Source organism: Eurytemora carolleeae, unplaced genomic scaffold (assembly GCF_000591075.1).
Source record: "Eurytemora carolleeae unplaced genomic scaffold, Eaff_2.0 scaffold972, whole genome shotgun sequence".
Classification (NCBI taxonomy): Eukaryota; Metazoa; Arthropoda; class Copepoda; order Calanoida; family Temoridae; genus Eurytemora; species Eurytemora carolleeae.
In genome coordinates this window covers 40094-60979 of record NW_019397025.1, presented here as the reverse complement: position 1 = coordinate 60979, position 20886 = coordinate 40094, and the positions used below count along the sequence as shown (strand labels likewise).

The 20886-nt window shown below is 32.1% G+C and overlaps 1 protein-coding gene across 1 annotated transcript in view; it reads right to left on the bottom strand.

The window, feature by feature from the left end:
* Window positions 1-1280: 1280 nt before the first annotated feature.
* The window catches only part of LOC111711224 (cyclin-dependent kinase 4), a 21486-nt gene continuing 1880 nt past the window's right edge, over window positions 1281-20886 (bottom strand). Inside the window, exons 2-12 of the mRNA XM_023485515.1 lie at window positions 11368-11580; window positions 8126-8229; window positions 7840-7901; window positions 6098-6173; window positions 5573-5632; window positions 5403-5417; window positions 4397-4467; window positions 4262-4325; window positions 3622-3697; window positions 2690-2775; window positions 1281-2410 (exon numbers count right to left, since the gene is read on the bottom strand). Coding sequence (XP_023341283.1) covers window positions 2141-2410; window positions 2690-2775; window positions 3622-3697; window positions 4262-4325; window positions 4397-4467; window positions 5403-5417; window positions 5573-5632; window positions 6098-6173; window positions 7840-7901; window positions 8126-8229; window positions 11368-11494 — 1011 coding nt within the window. The 5' untranslated portion in view covers window positions 11495-11580 and the 3' untranslated portion in view covers window positions 1281-2140. The remainder of the gene's footprint in view (window positions 2411-2689; window positions 2776-3621; window positions 3698-4261; window positions 4326-4396; window positions 4468-5402; window positions 5418-5572; window positions 5633-6097; window positions 6174-7839; window positions 7902-8125; window positions 8230-11367; window positions 11581-20886) is intronic.

The window sequence follows — 20886 nt, the reverse complement described above, 5'->3', positions numbered from 1 at the left end:
CTGTCGCAATTTTTTGTTCCGCCGCAAAACCGCAATTTTTTGTTTCGCCGCAAATTCTGCATTTTTGCGCATTCCTCACGTAGAAAAAAATACGCAACTTTCTGCTTTTAATGTGGAATTTCACGTTTATCTTTTCCGCACAAAAATACGGAATAGGCGCGGAACAAAATTTCGTCCAAAAAATACGCAATTAGAGCAGCAAGCAACGCGCTAAATATTTCACACACAAAATGTGCGAAGATATTGTTCAATATCATACAGGGTCTCCCAATAAACATGGGAATTCTGCAGTGACGAATTCGATATCGTCTTTTTAAATAATTCTTTGATTTCGTGAATTCAGTAAATACCTACTGAGAAAGCTTGAGTTCGTAAGATTTTCGTCTGCTATGTTTACAATTTGTTTGTAGGGTTTCCAATCGAAATTCTGTTGCGCAGAATTGCGCCCAATGGTTGCTTCCGCTTGCACAATTTCATTTCGCTATAATTACGAAAAAGGAAGCAATTAAATATTCGCGGAATTGCGTGCATCGGAATTGTTTTTATATCTTAAAATCAATAATTGTATCTGTTCGACTTACAAATTTATGCAGCAGATGCAAGAATGGAATTAAATATCTCTGTTGATTTTAAAATAATCGAGGCCCAAGGAGTCCCAAGTGTCACTTGTTTCAACAGTTTTCAAATTTTGAAGTTTCTTGTGGTTAAGCTACATTTTAATATGATACATTTTTCATTTGTTCACATTGGATGAACATTAAAATGGAAACTTTTTTTGGTTAACATTGCAAGGTTCGTTTAATCAAAATAAGATATTTTGCTACAGTGAGAATCAGAAAACTAAGGTACAGAAAGACAACATCACAGTGTATTTGAGAACATCACAGTGTATTTGAGTTATATTTACAAGTCAAACAAAATTAATAAGTAACTTACGAAAAATTCTTTCTTGTAATTAGTTGGCTCATAGCTAGCCAGATTCGCTAGATTTGGGTGAACGTACGTGGACGGACAGAAACATATATTTCTATAGCTAGAGATATCACATTCTCTTCCTTCAAATTGAAGTAATTGAAGTAAAGGAAGAGAAAGGATTACTATGACATAATCAAGCGTTAATTTCAGCTCTTAGAGAAGAAATTCTTTTTTGTGCAATTGTATTCCGCATTTTCGCTGCAAGTTCGCATTTTTTAGCTTCATACATTTTCGCGAAAATGACTCGTTTATTTATTCATCCTATATATTAGGAAAATCATTAGGAAATTTCGCGAAAAAAGTGATCAATTTCAAAATATTTATTTCTGACAATATAAAATAAGGGGCTGGAAGATATACATTATTTCATTATTTCAAGTACATTAAAAAATAATTCTTATATCCGAGAGGTTTGAAATTGCTGAAAACATTAAATTATTCCGGCTCTTTGAAAGACCTGCTCATAAAAATGATTGAAATTAATACTATTTACAAATTGTCTTTGTACGCTCTTACTGCTCTATAAATGTTAAGGGTTTCATATCATTGTAAGGGTTTACGAAGTAATACGAAAATACAGGTTTCTTTTCTGCAAGATAAAATTCTACAGCTTGTATACTAGAGTGAACATCAAATTAATTTACTTTTTTTGGAATAAAAATTAATTATTTCAAAATTTAGCGAACTTAACTTTCTGGTCTAAAACAATATCAAATTCCTGATTTGTTTTTTAATTTGAAACCATTAGCAGAAATAATTTTAAGTTTCAAATGAAAACTACACCCTTATATAAAACAATTTAGATTTTAATTACTTCAAAAACATATTATAATTCTACATTTAGTTCAAAGTATTATGATCCGAGATCGAGTTTAAGATATTGCATATTATTTTTGGTTTCATTTAAGAAGTAAGTTTTGAGCAATATACAACAATGGCCGTTGTCTATGTCTTTGATCGCGAGGGTATTAGTTCCCATCAGATAGGATTGAGCAATTAAATATTTAGATTATACATTAATGGTAACAATAGAGGTTCAGTTTATTAAGAAGAGACGTCTTTTTGATTAAGAGACACTAGGTTTGTCTTTTGTTTTCTCAACGAGGTAGAAATCATGTAAACACCAAAATGCCGCAAATTGTTTTATCGCGCGCTAGGCGCCATTTTAATTTCCATTTTCGACCAATCCACTTAAATCCCCGAAAGATTCGCCGGAAGTTTCATGTGATGAGAAGGATGTTGAGTGTGTGACGGGGGATAGTGAGGTGTTGGCCTCGGAGCTACCTCCCTCGGACATAGAGGACGCCGAGGACTCTGAAACTGTATCCGAGGTCGAAGAATGGGATACAGGGGTAAATCCAAACTCGGCAAAGTAGGGATGGAGAAGAGCTTTTCCGGCGGATATTCGGTCGTCTGCGCAGAAAATCAACATTTGCTGAAAAAAATAGTGGTTAGTAAAATTAGCACATTTAAAATTGTGTATTGAATAAATCGTACGTTAAAATAGCCAGGTACCGTACGTTAAATAGCCGATTTACAACGGTACCCTAAAAGCCTTATAATTTCTCCCTTCTTATTGAAGCAAGCAATGCATTTTTGCATAAAAAATGAATGTTTTGCATAGAAACCAATCTTAATTTTAGCAGAGGAACCAAAATTAAAATATTTTCAAAACACCAAAAAAACGGCCGGGAAATATTTATCCATTAATTACCTTTAATAGATCTACAGCATGTTCATCCATCTCAGGAATTAAATTCTCCAAAGCTCGACCTTCTCGGAAAGAAAACGCTTCTCTTCCTAAATAAAGGAATTCATAATAAAAGAGACTAGAGTAAGATTTTACAACGAATTGAGAACCGCATATAGGGCTTATTTCGAGAACAGCATATAGATATTATTTCGAGAACAGCATACACGGAATATTGAGAACTGCATATAAGGAATATTGAGAACCGCATAAAGGGAATATTAAGAACCGCATATAGGGAATATTGAGAACCAAATACAAGGAATATTGAGAACTGCGTATAAGGAATATTGAGAACCGCATATAGGGAATATTGAGAACCGCATACAAGGAATATTGAGAACCGCATACAAGGAATATTGAGAACCGCATATAAGGAATATTAAGAACCGCATATAGGGAATATTAAGAACCGCATATAGGGAATATTATGAACCGCATATAGGGAATATTGAGAACACATATAGGGAATATTGAGAACCGCATATAAGGAATATTGAGAACCGCATATAGGGAATATTGAGAACCGCATACAAGGAATATTGAGAACCGCATACAAGGAATATTGAGAACCGCATATAGGGAATATTGAGAACAGTATACAAGGAATATTGAGAAGATTGAGAAGACTAGATTGGGAACCCAGCATTGCCTAGAACCTAAAGTCAACCACTCAACATGGAATTAGTAAACCAAGCTAAGAACAGTCCCGTGATTCTACCGAGTTCCCCAATCAACTTAAGGCAAATCGATCAAGGGGTTCTTGAGTTATGATCAGACATTGAAAAAAACCATAGAATACTACTTAATCTATCTATTTCTATTTAATAGAGTTTTTTTTTATCCACTGGGAACACCGGGCACTTCAGCTAGTACGTTTAAAGATGACAGTTTACCTATGCTCGAATTCACTGGCCAATCTGACTGACTAGGAGTTCCTAATATATGAAAGATTTGGTTCAACTGATCTCCCTAAAAATAAAAAAGTTTTTAAAATGTATAAGTGTCTATCAGAATTTTAAGGGACTGAAAGCGTAATTTTAAGTGACCCTCCAATTAAAGGAATACATTTTAGATTCACAACAGTACTCTTTTAAACCCTTTGTCTGGACATCAATGTGGTAGATACCAAGGAGTATAAAATAGACAACTGGCGCGGCCCGGCCTCCTTGTGATTATACATGCTTTACAGACATTTGAATAAGAAATATTTGTCTGATGTACAATTACCGCGTATACAATAACCTATTCTGAATATTTTTTATACAACTGTAGTACCGTCTGCAAAGCATGTATAATCATATGTTAGGCCGGGCCGCGTCAGTTATATCTCCCTTCTATTTTATACTCCTTTTGTAGATACCCTCATTAGTCATTTGTATAGCTGAAGATAAGTGCCAGGAGACTCACGAGATATCTACGAAATCCTTGATCAAACAAAGGTTTAAAGGGTATCGTTGTAAATCGGTTATGCCACGTAGGTCACTTGAAATTACACCTCAGTCCCTTTATGAAAAGGAATGCAATGTTGTATACCTCGTATTGACCAGGAAAAAGAGGTTTTCTGAGAAAAAGCTCTGCAAAGATACATCCACAAGACCTTAAGCAAATGTTACAGATTTACAACGCATAAACTTTTTAAAATAAAATTTGAAAAATTGGTAAAATTACCATAGATCAACAGGAGTAGCGTAGGAGTTCCCCAGTAGTATTTCAGGACTCCTATACCACAGAGTCACAACCTAACACAGATATTTATATATATTTCACTTTAACTATTTTTTTTCTAAAACTTTTATAATAAAGTCTAAGACATAGATATATAATAGAATGGATATATCATAGACAAGGTTTGATGTAATTTTATGGCTGGGGTTTCATCCAGTACGTTAGAGATTGGACCCTGGACTTACAATTTGTCTTTGGTTTTTGTAAAGGTAAAAGTTGTCAAAGGAGTAAAAAAAAAACTTACAAGTCTTACAAACTTACAATTTATTATCTTTCTTTGTAAATTGACGAAGACACTGAAGAATGTAACAACCTTGTTAATATTTTATGCTTAAGACAAATTTCTCAATAGCTAAGTCAATTCTTTTAGTACAAAAACAACAGACCACATTTTAGAAATCTCAAAACAAGGTCCATTTTATGCTTTTCAACTCTTGGGAGGCAAAATTATGAAATATATTAGCTTCGGTATCTCATTTCTGCTTACTCCAGGGCCCACTATCTACCAAAGGTATCTCTAATTTGGTCCCTGAACTTCAAACTTTTTTCAAGTACAAATAATTTTTATATAGAATAAACAATAGCCAAAGTGAAAATTTGTTCGGATTGAAACCATAGATACACCATGAATAGATTCAAAAAATTGCCCAACAAATTTAAGGTTCACTCAACTATAACAGCTATGAAGCCAGGGAGTAAGGAATAGAAGGGAGATACAACTGACGCGGTTCGCCCTACCATATGATTATACATGCTTTGCAGACGGTACTCCATTTGAATAAGGAATATTTGTCTGATGTACAATTACCGCGTATATAATANTATTAATATTTGCCAGATAATATCCTGAATATTAATATTTGCCAGATAATATCCTAAATATTAATATTTGCCAGATAATATCCTGAACATTTAATATTTGCCAGATAGTATCCTAAATATTTAATATTTGCCAGATAATATCCTGAATATTAATATTTGCCAGATAAGTTTGTATTAATAGTTATGGGTTTTTCCCATATTTTTCCAAATATTCCAATATTTTTCTTGATTAAAAACAAATTATTATTTCTTAATGGTTGATTGGGAACAGGGTTGTAAAAATAAATAAATTTATACCTTAATTCTATCCGGTCCTAAACCAGGGGCAGGACACTTTTCTATATAAGAGTTCAAATCCTAATAAAAAAAATCAAATCTAGTTTGGATTTCTACAAAACATATAACTATTTACAACTACTTTACAGGGAAGTTCAGGGTTCCCAAGACCAATTTTAATTACTAAACATCCAGAGCACAGCAAGGGATGTTTTCTTGGCTTAAATAAAATTTTTAATTTCCCGAAAGAGTAGTTTTTCACAATTTGATCGTTTTTCCGAGATGAAAATGTGAGAATTTTTCACGAAGACTTCGCAGAGCGGGTCGTTATTTTACTTAATTGTCCCAAGGGATTTTAAGTAACAATTAATGTCCCTATGTTGGGGGAATTATGGGTCGGTAATGTTTGTCAAAGGGTTTCAGGGTTGCAATGAAAATATCAGGATTTAATGTATTTTAATTTTATATTGACAAGTTACAAAAAACTAATTGGCATAAAAAAGATTTTAAATCAAATTTAAATAAACATTAAATTTTAATTTAAACCTGATCTACGTGTTCAAACACTAGATACAAGACCATCTCTCGATCCAGTCTTTGTCCATGGCAAATATCCAACAATCTAAAATGAAATATTTTTCATGAATTATTCAGTTTTTCGAGCATTGAGATAAGCGAGTAAAAATTGTTTGATGTATGGAGACACGGAGCCGGTTGAGAACCGCATACAAGGATGGAGACACGGAGCCGGCCATTCAATGGAATTATTTGTTTTGCGGTAGTATTGAGTGTTTTATACCTGACAATATTCGGGTGGTTTTATCCTGACAATATTTGGGTGGTTTTATACCTGACAATATTCGGGTGGTTTTATACCCGACAATATTTAGGTGGTTTTATGCCTGACAATATTCGGGTGGTTTTATACCTGACAATATTCGGGTGGTTTTATCCTGACAATATTTGGGTGGTTTTATATCTGACAATATTTGGGTGGTTTTATCCTGACAATATTTGGGTGGTTTTATATCTGACAATATTTGGGTAGTTTTATACCTGACAACATTCGGGTGGTTTTATACCCGACAATATTTGGGTGGTTTTATACCTGACAATATTTAGGTAGTTTTATGCCTGACAATATTCGGGTGGTTTTATACCCGACAATATTTAGGTAGTTTTATACCTGACAATATTCGGGTGGTTTTATCCTGACAATATTTGGGTGGTTTTATACCTGACAATATTTGGGTAGTTTTATACCTGACAATATTCGGGTGGTTTTATACCCGACAATATTTGGGTGGTTTTATACCTGACAATATTCGGGTGGTTTTATACCCGACAATATTTAGGTGGTTTTATACCCGACAATATTCGGGTGGTTTTATACCTGACAATATTCGGGTTGTTTTATTCCTGAAAATATTTAGGTAGTTTTATACCTGACAATATTCGGGTGGTTTTATACCTGGCAATATTTAGGTAGTTTTAAACCTGACAATATTCGGGTGGTTTTATATCCGACAATATTTGGGTAGTTTTATTCCCCACAATATTTAGGTAGTTTTATACCCGACAATATTCGGGTGGTTTTATTCCCGACAATATTTGGGTAGTTTTATACCTGACAATATTTGGGTGGTTTTATACCAGACAATATTCGGGTGGATTTATACCTGACTACCAGACAATATTCGGGTGGAGTTTTATACCTGACAATATTTGGGTGGTTTTATACCTGACAATATTCGGGTGGTTTTATACCCGACAATATTTGGGTAGTTTTATACATGACAATATTTGGGTGGTTTTATACCTGACAATATTTAGGTAGTTTTATACCCGACAATATTTGGGTGGTTTTATACCTGACAATATTTAGGTAGTTTTATACCTGACAATATTCGGGTGGTTTTATACCTGACAATATTTGGGTAGTTTTATTCCCGACAATATTTGGGTGGTTTTATATCTGACAATATTTAGGTAGTTTTTATACCCGACAATATTCGGGTGGTTTTATATCTGACAATATTCGGGTGGTTTTATACCTGACAATATTCGGGTGGTTTTATACCTGACAATATTTAGGTAGTTTTATACCTGACAATATTCGGGTGGTTTTATACCCGACAATATTTGGGTAGTTTTATACCCGACAATATTTGGGTGGTTTTATACCTGACAATATTTAGGTAGTTTTATACCTGACAATATTTGGGTGGTTTTATACCTGACAATATTTAGGTAGTTTTATACCTGGCAATATTCGGGTGGTTTTATACCTGACAATATTTGGGTGGTTGGCTTTTCCAAGCTGTTTCAATAAAGATATTTCACGAAGGACCTGAGATGTTAAAATTCAAATTAAAAAAATGTAAAAAAATATGATATTGTTAAATTCAAATTAAAAAAATGTTAAAAATATAAAATTTTGTTAAAATTCAAATTAAAAAAAATTCAAATTAAAAAATGTAAAAATATAAAATATTGTTAAAATTCAAATTAAAAAAATGTAAAAAATATAAAATATTGTTAAAATTCAAATTAAAAAAATGTAAAAAATAAGACCTGCATGGGGACTCCATCCTCAGTTAGTCCAAGTTTAACCTTCTTAATCGCTACGATTGTATCATTGATAGTATCTCGGGCCTTGTACACCGTACCGTACGCTCCTAAAATTATGTACAGTTCAAGATTATTTACAGAATATTAAGTTCCTGTTCCTAAGATTTAATCACAACCTGAGGGTAGCAAGACAACTTGAAGGTAGTCTTTGAAATATTTTGCAACATATTCGTAAACTTAGTTTTGATAAACTTGATAAACCGTGATACCCCTAGTCTTGGCATTTCTAAAATGTGGTCTGCCTTTTTTGTGCGTTCAATTTTACCGGAGATATTAAGAATAATAAAATTGAAATCAGAACGGTAATATTGACAGCAGAAAAAGGCAGGCAACAATTTGGAAATCCCAGGACTAGGATAATTTTATATCATTGTTTCTAAATTAAAACATGAAGTATAAGACGACTCAGTATGTCACAAAAACAATATGATAATATGACGGGGAAGGGGGTCCGGGTTCTATTTTATTTATTACGTTTATTTACAAGGGATGGGTGTTATTGACACGTATCCTGGATTAATGAGCTGGAAGTGCATGAAACTAATTAAAGCAGATTAATTATCAGACTAATTACCCCCGCAACTAGAATACTAATTACAACCCTAGGATATTGAACAAATTTCTCAACTCGACATTTTAGGAAAAAACAGAAAATCAACATTTTTATAAATAACAGTTTTATACAATATAAAAACTAAGATTACATTTGATGCTTTATCTGTCTGTTTAATGATGGCACGTGGTGCTCTTGTCAAAAATGATTGATTAGTAAACAGAGAGTTTAATCAGTAATTAGACGAAACATAAATCATCTTCTAGTTTACACCTTGCTTTTTAGTCAACATTTTTTTGTAGTCAGGAGAAACAAGAACAATACAGAGTACGGGGAGGGGGGGGGGGGTCTCTTATCGGAAATTCTGACGTCGTAGACTTTTTCATCTTTTTATCATCTAGATATTGTGGTCAAATTCCCTCCAGCTGTTTTCTTAAACAGACAGATAATATTAAACTTCATAAATAATTTAAAGAGACAGTGAACCTTAACTTTAATGGCAATCACCGATTCACAACGGTTTACAATTTCCACTTCATCTGATAAACAGTTTTAGAAGATATCGTCGTTACACAATTTCCATTTTTTGGTATGGTATAAATTCGCTAGTCACTTAGAAGGGAATACACTATTTTAACTTACTTAAGTTTGATCATATACAATCTCTTAAGGGTACCTTTGTAAATCGGACGTGCCAACTATTACATTTACATTCTCTTAAATAAATCCAAAGTATGAATATTTTAACTAAGTAAAGATAAGCTGGTCCAATAGAACAATGGCGGCGACGAAATTGGCGCCAAATCGTCTTTAATAAATTAACAAATAAAAACTTCTCTATAGGTTAGAAAGGTTGGCAACAGAAGAGGATCTTTTTTCTCAATTCCAGTTCGGGAATCTTGTCAAAAATATGTTGAGTCAGTTGATGTGTCTACCCTGAAACACACGTCTATCACTTGTCAGTTCGGTATATACGAGTTTGACCAATAATAGACGCGGGTTCAAGAAAGAATAATATTTTCTTCTCTTTTCTTTCTCCTTCTTATTTGCTTCAAATCTTCGATCTTCGGATGAAATATACGGATACATTCAGATGAAACCTTCGAATACATTCAGATGAAACCTTTGAATACATTCAGATGAAAAATCTTCTTTGACTTGGTGAGGAGATCTGCTTTTTTTCTTGGTTCTTATTCATTAGGATTGTAGCAATTTTTGGCAATAGTGTAGCAGTATTGTAAAAATCTTGTAGCAATAAAGTAGAAATCTACAGGGTTACCGACAAAGGATGAGACTGTGAAGACGACTGGAAACTCTGAAGATATGAAGATTAAGGAAAAATTAAGTCTTCCTTAAATTTAGTCATTTATGGCTTGTCAATTGATTTGGAAAAGAAGAAAACTAGTTTCCAGGTTTAGGGAATTATGAATATGATTAAACAGACTGTATTAATTCCGTAGAGTCGTCTCTGAAGTCTGATTCTTAGTTTGAAACCCTAAACATGTTAAATGCTAAATTTTCCCTTGCAGACTCCTTATCTATCTTTATTCAAATTATGCCTGTCCCAATTAATTGTAATGAGGTTAGTAGATGTTATCCAATGTAAATAACAATTAGAGAGAACAACCAAGAAATTTCAAGTCATAAAAAGAGATAACAACAAAAAGATAAAATACTGACCACAACTCCAAAGGATGGCAATGAGAACTAGAAAGAAAAAAATTTATTTGAAAACATGCTAAACTCGACTTTTAGATTTAACATTATTATTCTAACAGAGCTGAAAACTTTAGAATTGGATACCTTTAATCCCGATCGCTTAATCTGAATATCCAATGTGTACACTATCAATTTCCTTCTTAATCCCCTCTTTTTCTTTCTTTTTCTCTCCCTGCTAGTTTCCGACCAATGATAGTTCTGGTTTCTCCAAACCGCACTCGATTTGTTTAAGTTTTAAACACTGTTGTAGATACAAACTTAACATTAATTTAATCTTGAAATTAACTTAAAGAGAAAATTCCGCATTGATCTCGATATCCACAATTCTAAAGTTTTCAGCTCAGAATACATACTTTCGTAGGCTCGAATGAATTCTAACTACTATGTAGCATGTTAACGCATCAAAATTGTAAACAAACATAGTGTTAAACCAAATGTTTTGTTTATTACAGTACATTTTTATTTGTACACAATTAACTGGATCCTCTTTGTAGTGTACACTGTACACTGTACAGTGTACACTGTACACACTGGATCATTACGAACTATACACTGTAATATTTCTATGTGATACTGATTTATAAAAATAGGTTTGAAATTGGAATCTTAAAAATGTTAAACCTGGTTTAATTATTGTCAAAAATGTTTTGAAAGAAGTTTAATGAATTTTCTTTAACTAAATTTTCCTAACCATCAAACTTATTTTATAAATAACCACGCTTTGAATAATTTGAATTTTACATTTTTACTACGTATTTTCTGAACAGGGAGGGCCGAGAGAGGGTAATACAAAAGTTTATAAAAAAAAATTAAAATAAATTTAAACGTTTAATTTTCACTGTCTTATCTACTTTAACCAGAAGTTTAAAAAAGTTTAATTTTTGATAAATAGATTAATATAAATAAAAATTACCATTTCCAATAACGTTGATTTCTTCATAATGATCTGGATCCCTCATCAGGGGCATATTCACCGGGCCCCCTCGTGCCCCTCGAGACCCCTGTAAGGGGGGCGGTGGGGCTACAGCAGTGTCAGGCATGTCAGGGGCACCAAATCCACAACAAAGGGAGAGGAATCAAACACAGATAATCATTTCAGGGCTCTACAATCCTTTTCCCATTTCACCTGAAAAATATTTTAAAATATTAAAATCTACCGAAATTATTTCGATATTCGTATTGTGTATAGGGAGGGAAGAATTGAGGGGTAAAAATAAGATTTTACAGTTAAAGAGACAACATTTTGCAATTAATGTCGATAAAATAGACTCATCGTTTTCAATAAGTTTAACACACATAGAGAGAGACCCCAGCAATGCGTTTTGATGGAAGATACTAGAATAAATAGAAAAGTCGGTAAATCTTGAAGAGAACTCCATAATTTAACGTTACAATTGACAGGGAAAAAACCATATCATGCTTTTTGAAAAATATCTACAAATGGGTAACTGACAGAGTGGTGAGAGGGGGTGAAAAATCATCCTTTTCTTGTCATTGTATCATCTTTCAAACCCCCTTTTTAGGGCCTTAAATAGATTTGGTGTGATTTGAGAAATATAGAAGATATTGAACAGAGATATACATACAATAGACGGAGGTACTTTGAGAACAAATTCACAAATCGTCGTTGTATTCTTAGAAAATGTTTTTTTACCTGGGGGGGGGGGTATTCTCCCCTCCCCTTCATAGTTAAAAACATGAGTTGGCTTAAATTCTCTTAAAACGAACAATGTATCAAATAGAAGATCGACGCAAATCAAGAATTTTTCTTATCAAACTATGCTGATTTTTGGAATGTGAAAAGGATTGATCGCTATTATCCTTCATAGCCCGGCCACTGTCTATCATAATCCAGTGTGAAAATTTCATCCAAAAAAATCATCATGCTCAGAGCAACATAGGGAGGGAAGGGAGAGGGAAGGAGTAGCGGGGAGGGAAGGGGTAGGGGGAAGGGAAGGCCGAAGGGGGGAAGTAAGACCTCTACAATATCAGACCTTACTTCCGAATTGAACTATAGCCTGGGAAATATCAATATTTATTTCTAAAAGTGATTTATTTATTGTTTTATTATAAACGTTTCATTTCTGTCATATTTTTGTCATATTTATGAGGCTGTAGTATAACCATGAATGTTTACACAGCACTTCATTCCAAGAGCTTTGAGTCTGAAATTGTTTCAAAAATGTAGTTATTAGGAGATATCAATTATTTTATTCTCTAGGGAGTTTTCATTTCCAATAGATTAATTATTAATGTTTAAATTTTAAAAATACAATTATTCTGAAACTTTTGTTTTCTAAACTGTGTTTGATCCCTCCCTAAAGTGTCCACACCAAGGTGCAGGATGTTGCAGCTCAGGGTTTAGTGGGGGATTAGTTCTAATAAAACTGTATTCAGGGGTTATCTTATTAATTCATTTCAAGAAGAGTAAAGTACAAAATGAAGGAATAGAGACAAAAATGCAGAATTTTAAAAGAGAAACTGCATTCAAATATAGAGAACAGAAACAATAAAAAGAACAGGAATAATACAAAGAACAGGAAAAGTACAAATAACAGGAATAATTCAAAGAACAGGAATAATACAAAAAAATAGGAATAATAAAAAGAACAAGAATAATACAACGAACAGGAATAATGCAAAGAACAGGAATAGTAAAAAGAACAGGAATAATGCAAAGAACAGGAATAATAAAAAGAACAGGAATAATACAAAGAACAGGAATAATACAAAGGACAGAAATAATACAAAGAACAGGAATAATAAAAAGAACAGAAATAATACAAAGAACAGGAATAATACAAAGAAAAGGAATAATGCAAAGAACAGGAATAATATAAAGACCAGGAATAATACAAAGACTAAGAATAATACAAAGAAGTTGAATAATACAAAAAAGAACACAGAACAGAAAAGAAAGTAAAAATAAAGAGTTAAGTAAAAAAGGACATTTTTACCATTTGTTCTATAATGGCAATTTGCTCTAATGTCTTATATATAAATAGTTAACCTTAACAGGCGCGTACACAGGATTTTAGCCAGGGGGGAATTTTGGTGCGAAGCGCAAAATTTGTCTTTTGTCTCCCTTCCCCAAGGCGATGTTTCCGCCCCCCAGTCTTAAAAATGCTGTTATTCTACATTAAATCTACTAAATGTCCCCTAAGTAGCCCATTGTAGTCCCAATTCAAGGGCTATAGTTCTGTATTACTCTCTGAAGCCCTGAATAGTCTCCTGAGACTACTCCCCTTTGTAGTCCACTGTAGTCCTGATTCAAAGGACTATATATTATGTATCCCTCTGTATAGTGCTGCTGTTGCATTACTCTCTCAAGTCCTGAGAAGTCTCTTGAAGATTATCATTAGTCTTCTGTCCTCTTTATTCTCCCTTAATCCTCTCCTAATGTAATCTCCCCCTGACCTTCATGGGGGTTGCGGGAAGACATGCCAAATATTTGCATAATGCATTTAGCTAAGAAGATGTTCAACTACTTTTAAGTGGGAAAACACGACACCCCTTTGAAGATGAGGGACAAGATGACTACTGCCCCCCCCCCCTATGTACGCCACTGGTTGTAATATCTGACTGATTTGTTTGAAATTAAATTGATTTTTTTACGGTCTAAGTCGTATGTTGCACACGCCTGTTTATCTAGGAAATATATCTGGAAATTAAAGTAAGATTTAGGAAAGGAAGGTAAGAACTAGGAAAAAAAGGTAAGATCTAGGAAAGGAGGGTAAGATCTAGGAAAGGAAGGTAAGATCTAGGAAAGGGAGGTAAGACCTAGGAAAGGAAGGTAAGATCTAGGAAAGGAGGGTAAGACCTAGGAAAGGAGGGTAAGATCTAGGAAAGGAGGGTAAGATCTAGGAAAGGAAGGTAAGATCTAGGAAAGGAAGGTAAGATCTAGGAAAGGGAGGTAAGACCTAAAAGATGGTAAGATCTAGGAAAGGAAGGTGAGATCTAGGAAAGGAAGGTAAGACCTAGGAAAAGAAGGTAAGATCTTGGAAAGGAAGGTAAGATCTATAGGAAAGGAAGGTATAAGCTGTACTAAAACTAAATATGTAAGTATATTATGACCTAAATACCCCTTGAAGGCAGCTAGATATACGAGTAAGGACAGTTTTCCCTGAAACTTAAAATAATTATGTAATTAGGATTTTAGAAACATGCGTAAATATATGAAAGCGTCAATTATCTACGTATTTGAAGTATCGCTTAATTTTTACGACGCCTACGCTCTTTAAGACAATATTTTAGCTACCGTATCGACCCCCCCCCTCCCCCAACTAAACATGGCTTCTAAGAACTTGAAAAATCACTTTAACCAAAAAGGTTTCGGAAGATGGGCATTTTTTAGAGATAAAATTTTACAAAATGGTTAAAAATGCGGGATTCCTAGTAGGGGGTCATACCCCCCCCCTCTCCCGTCAACTGAATTGATGGTTCTAAATTCTGCTACAAATTGTCAGGGCCCAAAAAGTTCCAGATTTTTGGGAGATTTTCGAGTTTAGTTTAGTCGACAACCTGACCTTTGTTTGACAGTTTTAAGGGAATTGGTGATTGTAAAACAGTAAACTAGTAAACCCAATTCAAGGGGATATAATTCAACCTTCATTTATCTCAGTCTTTTTTCTCAATATATTTAACTCTAAATATCTCCACCAGTCCTAGTTCTTGTCTTGTCGCTAACAGTTCCAGTTATTCATCTTTTGTTTTGTTTTAAATCTAGCCCCCCCCCCCCCTCCTCCCCCTTCTCCACTCCACTTCTTGTCTACTTGACAAACGCCGAGAACGAATTTGCTTTTTACTAAAAATTAATTTAATTCATAATTATGAATTTGATCCCGTATCTAATTCTCTATCTTTAGTTCTGTCTTATAGCTGTCCCCTCGCCCTCATATCTTGACTGTTCTACCTACAATATTAAACTAAAGATAAAACTCAAAATTTATTCTGAAGAAAAAGTTTCGGCGCGGCGCGGTTTCGAAGCAAAAGTTTTATCTTAAAAAAGCTCTTGATTAATTACCAAAATGTTGAAAAAATAACAACGGTTGAAAAATCTCAGAGAGTGGTTTAAGAATTACAATTTGTGCAAATGGGTCTTTTTGCAAATATTTATATTTATATAATTGGTAGCAATTTCCAGAGTTATGAAAATTATGCCTTTTTGGGCCCGTAAGGGATAATGAAATAGACTAGTTTTTTTTAACTCATAACTAAAATGTTTCGTTGAAAAAGAAAAAATTTTGATTTTTTTTTTTTTTTGAGGGTTTGAAATCCCCTTTTACTTATGAGTGTGAGAGACTGCCTATGGCAGTAAATCCGCTAGAAGCTTGGGAGGCAGAAATGCCCATTTATACCAGAGAAATAGGCAGTTAGGCAACTAGGCATATTCCAGGCCGAGACAATTATATTTAGGTTTACAACATTCATGATTTTAAATTAACTTTATTTTAGGATAACTTCATCTCTCATTCATCTTTGAAACCATGTAAGGTTCATGGGAACTATTTGTAGCACTAGAATCAGCTGATTTCTTAGTTCCGATAAACCCCTGTCCTTAGTTCTCTTGACAAAACGTCTTTAAAGGTTTAGAGTTGAGACGTCTAAACCTCAAGAAATCCAACCAATCAAAAATTCAGAAACATTTTATTTTTAAAAATAAGTTTTTCCAAATATTTTCCGATTGCTAGAATTTTGATAACGTACTTTGATAATTTTATTATGAAACTCTATAATAAAAAGTGTGTAGGTAGAGAAGTGTACCTGTCTGATATGCAAATTAGGAGATAGCATTTTATCCAAGGGTTAATATATCTTCATGAATTTACAATTTTACACAGGTTTTTTAGTAAAAAAAGTTAAGTTAATTTTTATGATAAAAGTTTTGTGAAGCAACTGTTAAGTATATTTCAGGCCAAAATATTTCTCTTTGATGAAAGAATCCTGAACAAATAAGCCAAAAAACCCTTAGTTGTTCTTTATTGCAGTGTAAAAAGTACAAAGATTAAAATCTTTATGTATTTATGTATTTATGTATTTATGTATATATGTATATATGTATTTATGTATTTATGTATTTATGTATTTATGTATGTATGTATATATGTATATATGTATTATGTATTTATGTATTTATGTATTTATGTATTTTTATGTATTTCAGTATTTCAGTATTTATGTATTTATGTATTTATGTATTTATGTATTTATGTATTTTTATGTATTTATGTATTTATGTATTTATGTATTTTTATGTATTATGTATTTATGTATTTATGTATTTATGTATTTATGTATTTATGTATTTATGTATTTATGTATTTATGTATTTATGTATTTATGTATTTATGTATTTATGTATTTATGTATTTATGTATTTATGTATTTATGTATTTATGTATTTATGTATTTATGTAATTGCCTATAATCTGCTCAAACTTTTATTACTTTTTTATTTTATTTAAATTTATGAATTCTGACTTTTCTTCTTTTTGTTTATAATTTATTAATTCTTGTAATATCTGATTTTAAACACTCGTTTTTAATATTCATTAATTTACAATTATTTTTTCATTCATTTGTTTATTCGGTATAGATTGTATTATTTATTTTTAACTCTTTCTTTTCATCTTCTAATATCGTTATTCAGGAATTCCCAGGATTCTTAGAATATTGTTAAGACTTAAAATTTTTATTAGTATATATCCCCCACCATCCCATATCGGTTAAACTACCGTCCCCCCTCTCTCCCCATCCCTCCACCCAAGCTACGCCGTCAAACAGAGCACCGCCCCCTATTCCATTTTGACCTTGCTCCCTAATTTAAGACTTACCGTTCCGAAATCCTTAGTTCCAAAATATGTTAAGAAAAATGTATTAACCAACCTAGTGTTTAGGATGAACCCTAGGAGCCCCTAGAAGGACCCCTAAAAAGACCTTGAATATGACCCCTCAGCCCCTTGCGGCGGATCTGTTTCTCAAAATATTGAAAAGCATGAAAGAGTTGAATTTCTTGTGGTTTAAAATACAAACGGTTCAATAAAATTATACAGAGATAGATAGATAAATAGATGAATAGATGAATAGATGAATAGATGAATAGATGAATAGATAAATAGATGAATAGATGGATAGATAAATAGATGAATAGATGAATAGATAAATAGATGAATAGATAAATAGATGAATAGATGAATAGATGAATAGATGAATAGATGAATAGATGAATAGATGAATAGATGAATAGATGAATAGATGAATAGATGAACAGATGAATAGATGAATAGACAAATAGATGAATAGATGGATAACTAAATAAAAGAAGGATAGATAAATAGATAGACGCATAAATTAATAGAAATCTTGATAAATGAATTAAGGATGAATGGATGAATGGGTAGAAAGATAAATAAATAAAGGATGAATAGATGAAATATAGATGAATAAAATATTGATATATGAATGGATAGACGGATAAATAAATAAAGGAAAGAAGGATGAATGGATAGAAAGATAAATGAATAAAGGATAGGATGAATAGATGAATGACTAAGTGTATAACTATGTATAGAAAGATTAATAAGAATAGATTGAAAGATAGATTAAAAAGAAAAGATGAATATAGATGAATTGATAGATAAATGAATATATATACAAAGATAGATAAATGAATATATAGAGAAAGATAGATAAATGAATATATAGAAAGATAGATAAATGAATATATAGAGAAAGATAGATAAATGAATATATAGAAAGATAGATAAATGAATATATAGAAAGATAGATTAATAAAGAATAAAATAAAAGATAAATTAAAAAGAAGAGATGAATAGATAAAAAAACTGGGGGGGGGGGTTCGTACATTTAAAAAGCTTAACAGTTTATATTAATATTTGCATCCTATATTTTTCAAAAGATAAAAATAATGTGTGGGTTATTAAATGTAACTGCCAGGTTGTCAGAATTTAAAATTATGAAAATCTTAAAAATATAAAATCTGCAATAGAAATAAATAAAAAATACATAAATAAAGAAGTAATATATATGTAGATGATCCCCAAAACTGTGGAATGTTCTAATTAATAAACTCTTCAGTCAGATACGCTTTAATACGCATAAAACTGCAAAGATACGCATAAACCTACATTTAAACCAACATTAAGCCAGAACTTACCATATACACAGGATAGCTTGAGGGAGAAATGAAATTTTCTAGTTTTTGAAAAAATGTTAAATGGCCAAGGAATTAGCATAGGAATTACATATCAATTAAATCCAAGCCATTTATCTCCTAGATTAATCTGTCTAAAGGGGGAGAGGGTTTTTGGGTATGGGAGGGGGGGGGTGAGTTTTTAGGCGGGAAAGGGAGGGAGGGGATCTTAATTGTAATCCTTAAAACATTCTAGACGATTTGTTTCCATAAATAAACAATTTTATTTTTGTTAGAATTATAAAAGCGGTTTAAACCTAATAAAAACCGATAATTAGTAAAAAAAATGTAGACGTGTTACAACTTACTTTACGCCAATGCTTTCGTGACACATTTCCAGATCTTTTTACTCTTTAATAAAGTAATACATTATCATTAAGATATCAGAAGAGAAATTGTTATAATAACAGAGTAAGGGGTAAAGGGGCGGTAATAATGGCGAGGTGAGGTGAGGGGGAGGGGATATTAAGATAAGGGGCACTGGGAGGGGTGGGAAATCATATACTTTAGAAAAACTGTTTCGATAAAATCAGTTGAAGGAGCGCTTCAGAAACACATGAGCTTAAGATATAATTGTAGAAATATGTAAAATATAAGATATAATTGTAGGAATATGTAAAATATAAGATATAATTGTAGGAATATGTAAAATATAAGATATAATTGTAGGAATATGTAAAATATAAGATATAATTGTAGGAATATGTAAAATATAAGATATAATTGTAGGAATATGTAAAATATAAGATATAATTGTAGGAATATGTAAAATATAAGATATAATTGTAGGAATATGTAAAATATAAGATATAATTGTAGGAATATGTAAAATATAAGATATAATTGTAGGAATATGTAAAATATAAGATATAATTGTAGGAATATGTAAAATATAAGATATAATTGTAGGAATATGTAAAATATAAGATATAATTGTAGGAATATGTAAAATATAAGATATAATTGTAGGAATATGTAAAATATAAGATATAATTGTAGGAATATGTAAAATATAAGATATAATTGTAGGAATATGTAAAATATAAGATATAATTGTAGGAATATGTAAAATATAAGATATAATTGTAGGAATATGTAAAATATAAGATATAATTGTAGGAATATGTAAAATATAAGATATAATTGTAGGAATATGTAAAATATAAGATATAATTGTAGGAATATGTAAAATATAAGATATAATTGTAGGAATATGTAAAATATAAGATATAATTGTAGGAATATGTAAAATATAAGATATAATTGTAGGAATATGTNTGTTCTTTTATACACTCAAAGGAATTTCCAAGTTATACAGTAAGCAGCTAGCATGTTGTGAAATATCAATTCAACTGAACAAAAAATAAAAGTTTTTAAAAACAACGAACTATGTTACTATGTAACCTTTTTAGGGATACTGGTCATTTTAGCCCCGCGCCCAGTATTTTTTACACAAACAAATGTCCATTCAAAGTATGGAATGTTTAACCATTGTTTTCTCAACATAAGCTTTCCCAGGAATTTCCGGCATTTAAATCTCCAACGTTTTACGCAGAAAATCCGCAATATGCGTCAATCTCGATAACAAGAAAATCTACACGTACACAGTTGCGATCGGAAGAGGGAAGGGTATCCAGGGGGGGGCAAATCGTGGGGTTGAAAATACTTTGTAATTTGAAAATTGGCCAGGGGTTAGTTTTTATTCTAGATTCCTCGTATCTGCTCCCATATAAGGAATAAATAAATATAGGTAGTAGTTGGGACTAGGTTCTAGGTAACAACTAGGTTTACAGATTACAGGATATATACTCTGGTTAGAACTCCAGATTTACTTCACAGGGAATAATTCTACCAGTTTCTGTTCAGCTAACCCTGAATGCTTTGGGCAGAGATGAAAATGATAATGACAGCAATAAAACTCATAAAATCAGAACATGATGGCCGGCCGATGTTTTACTTTTTACTAAAGTTTATTTACAAAAAATACTCACAAAACCAAACCTAGAATTTATATTACCCTTAGAGGCTGGGTGAGGGGGATTAAAAGAAACAATTCTACAAAACATGTCAGATTTGTAAAAAGTGAAATTGTAAATTTTCTATTGTTGACTCAAGGCTGCATGTGTGTACACTGCAAAGAACTAAATGGCATTTTCCCGGATTCCCATGAGAAACTGGGTTTAAAAGGGATCTCAGGACAATGTAAAATATAAGATATAA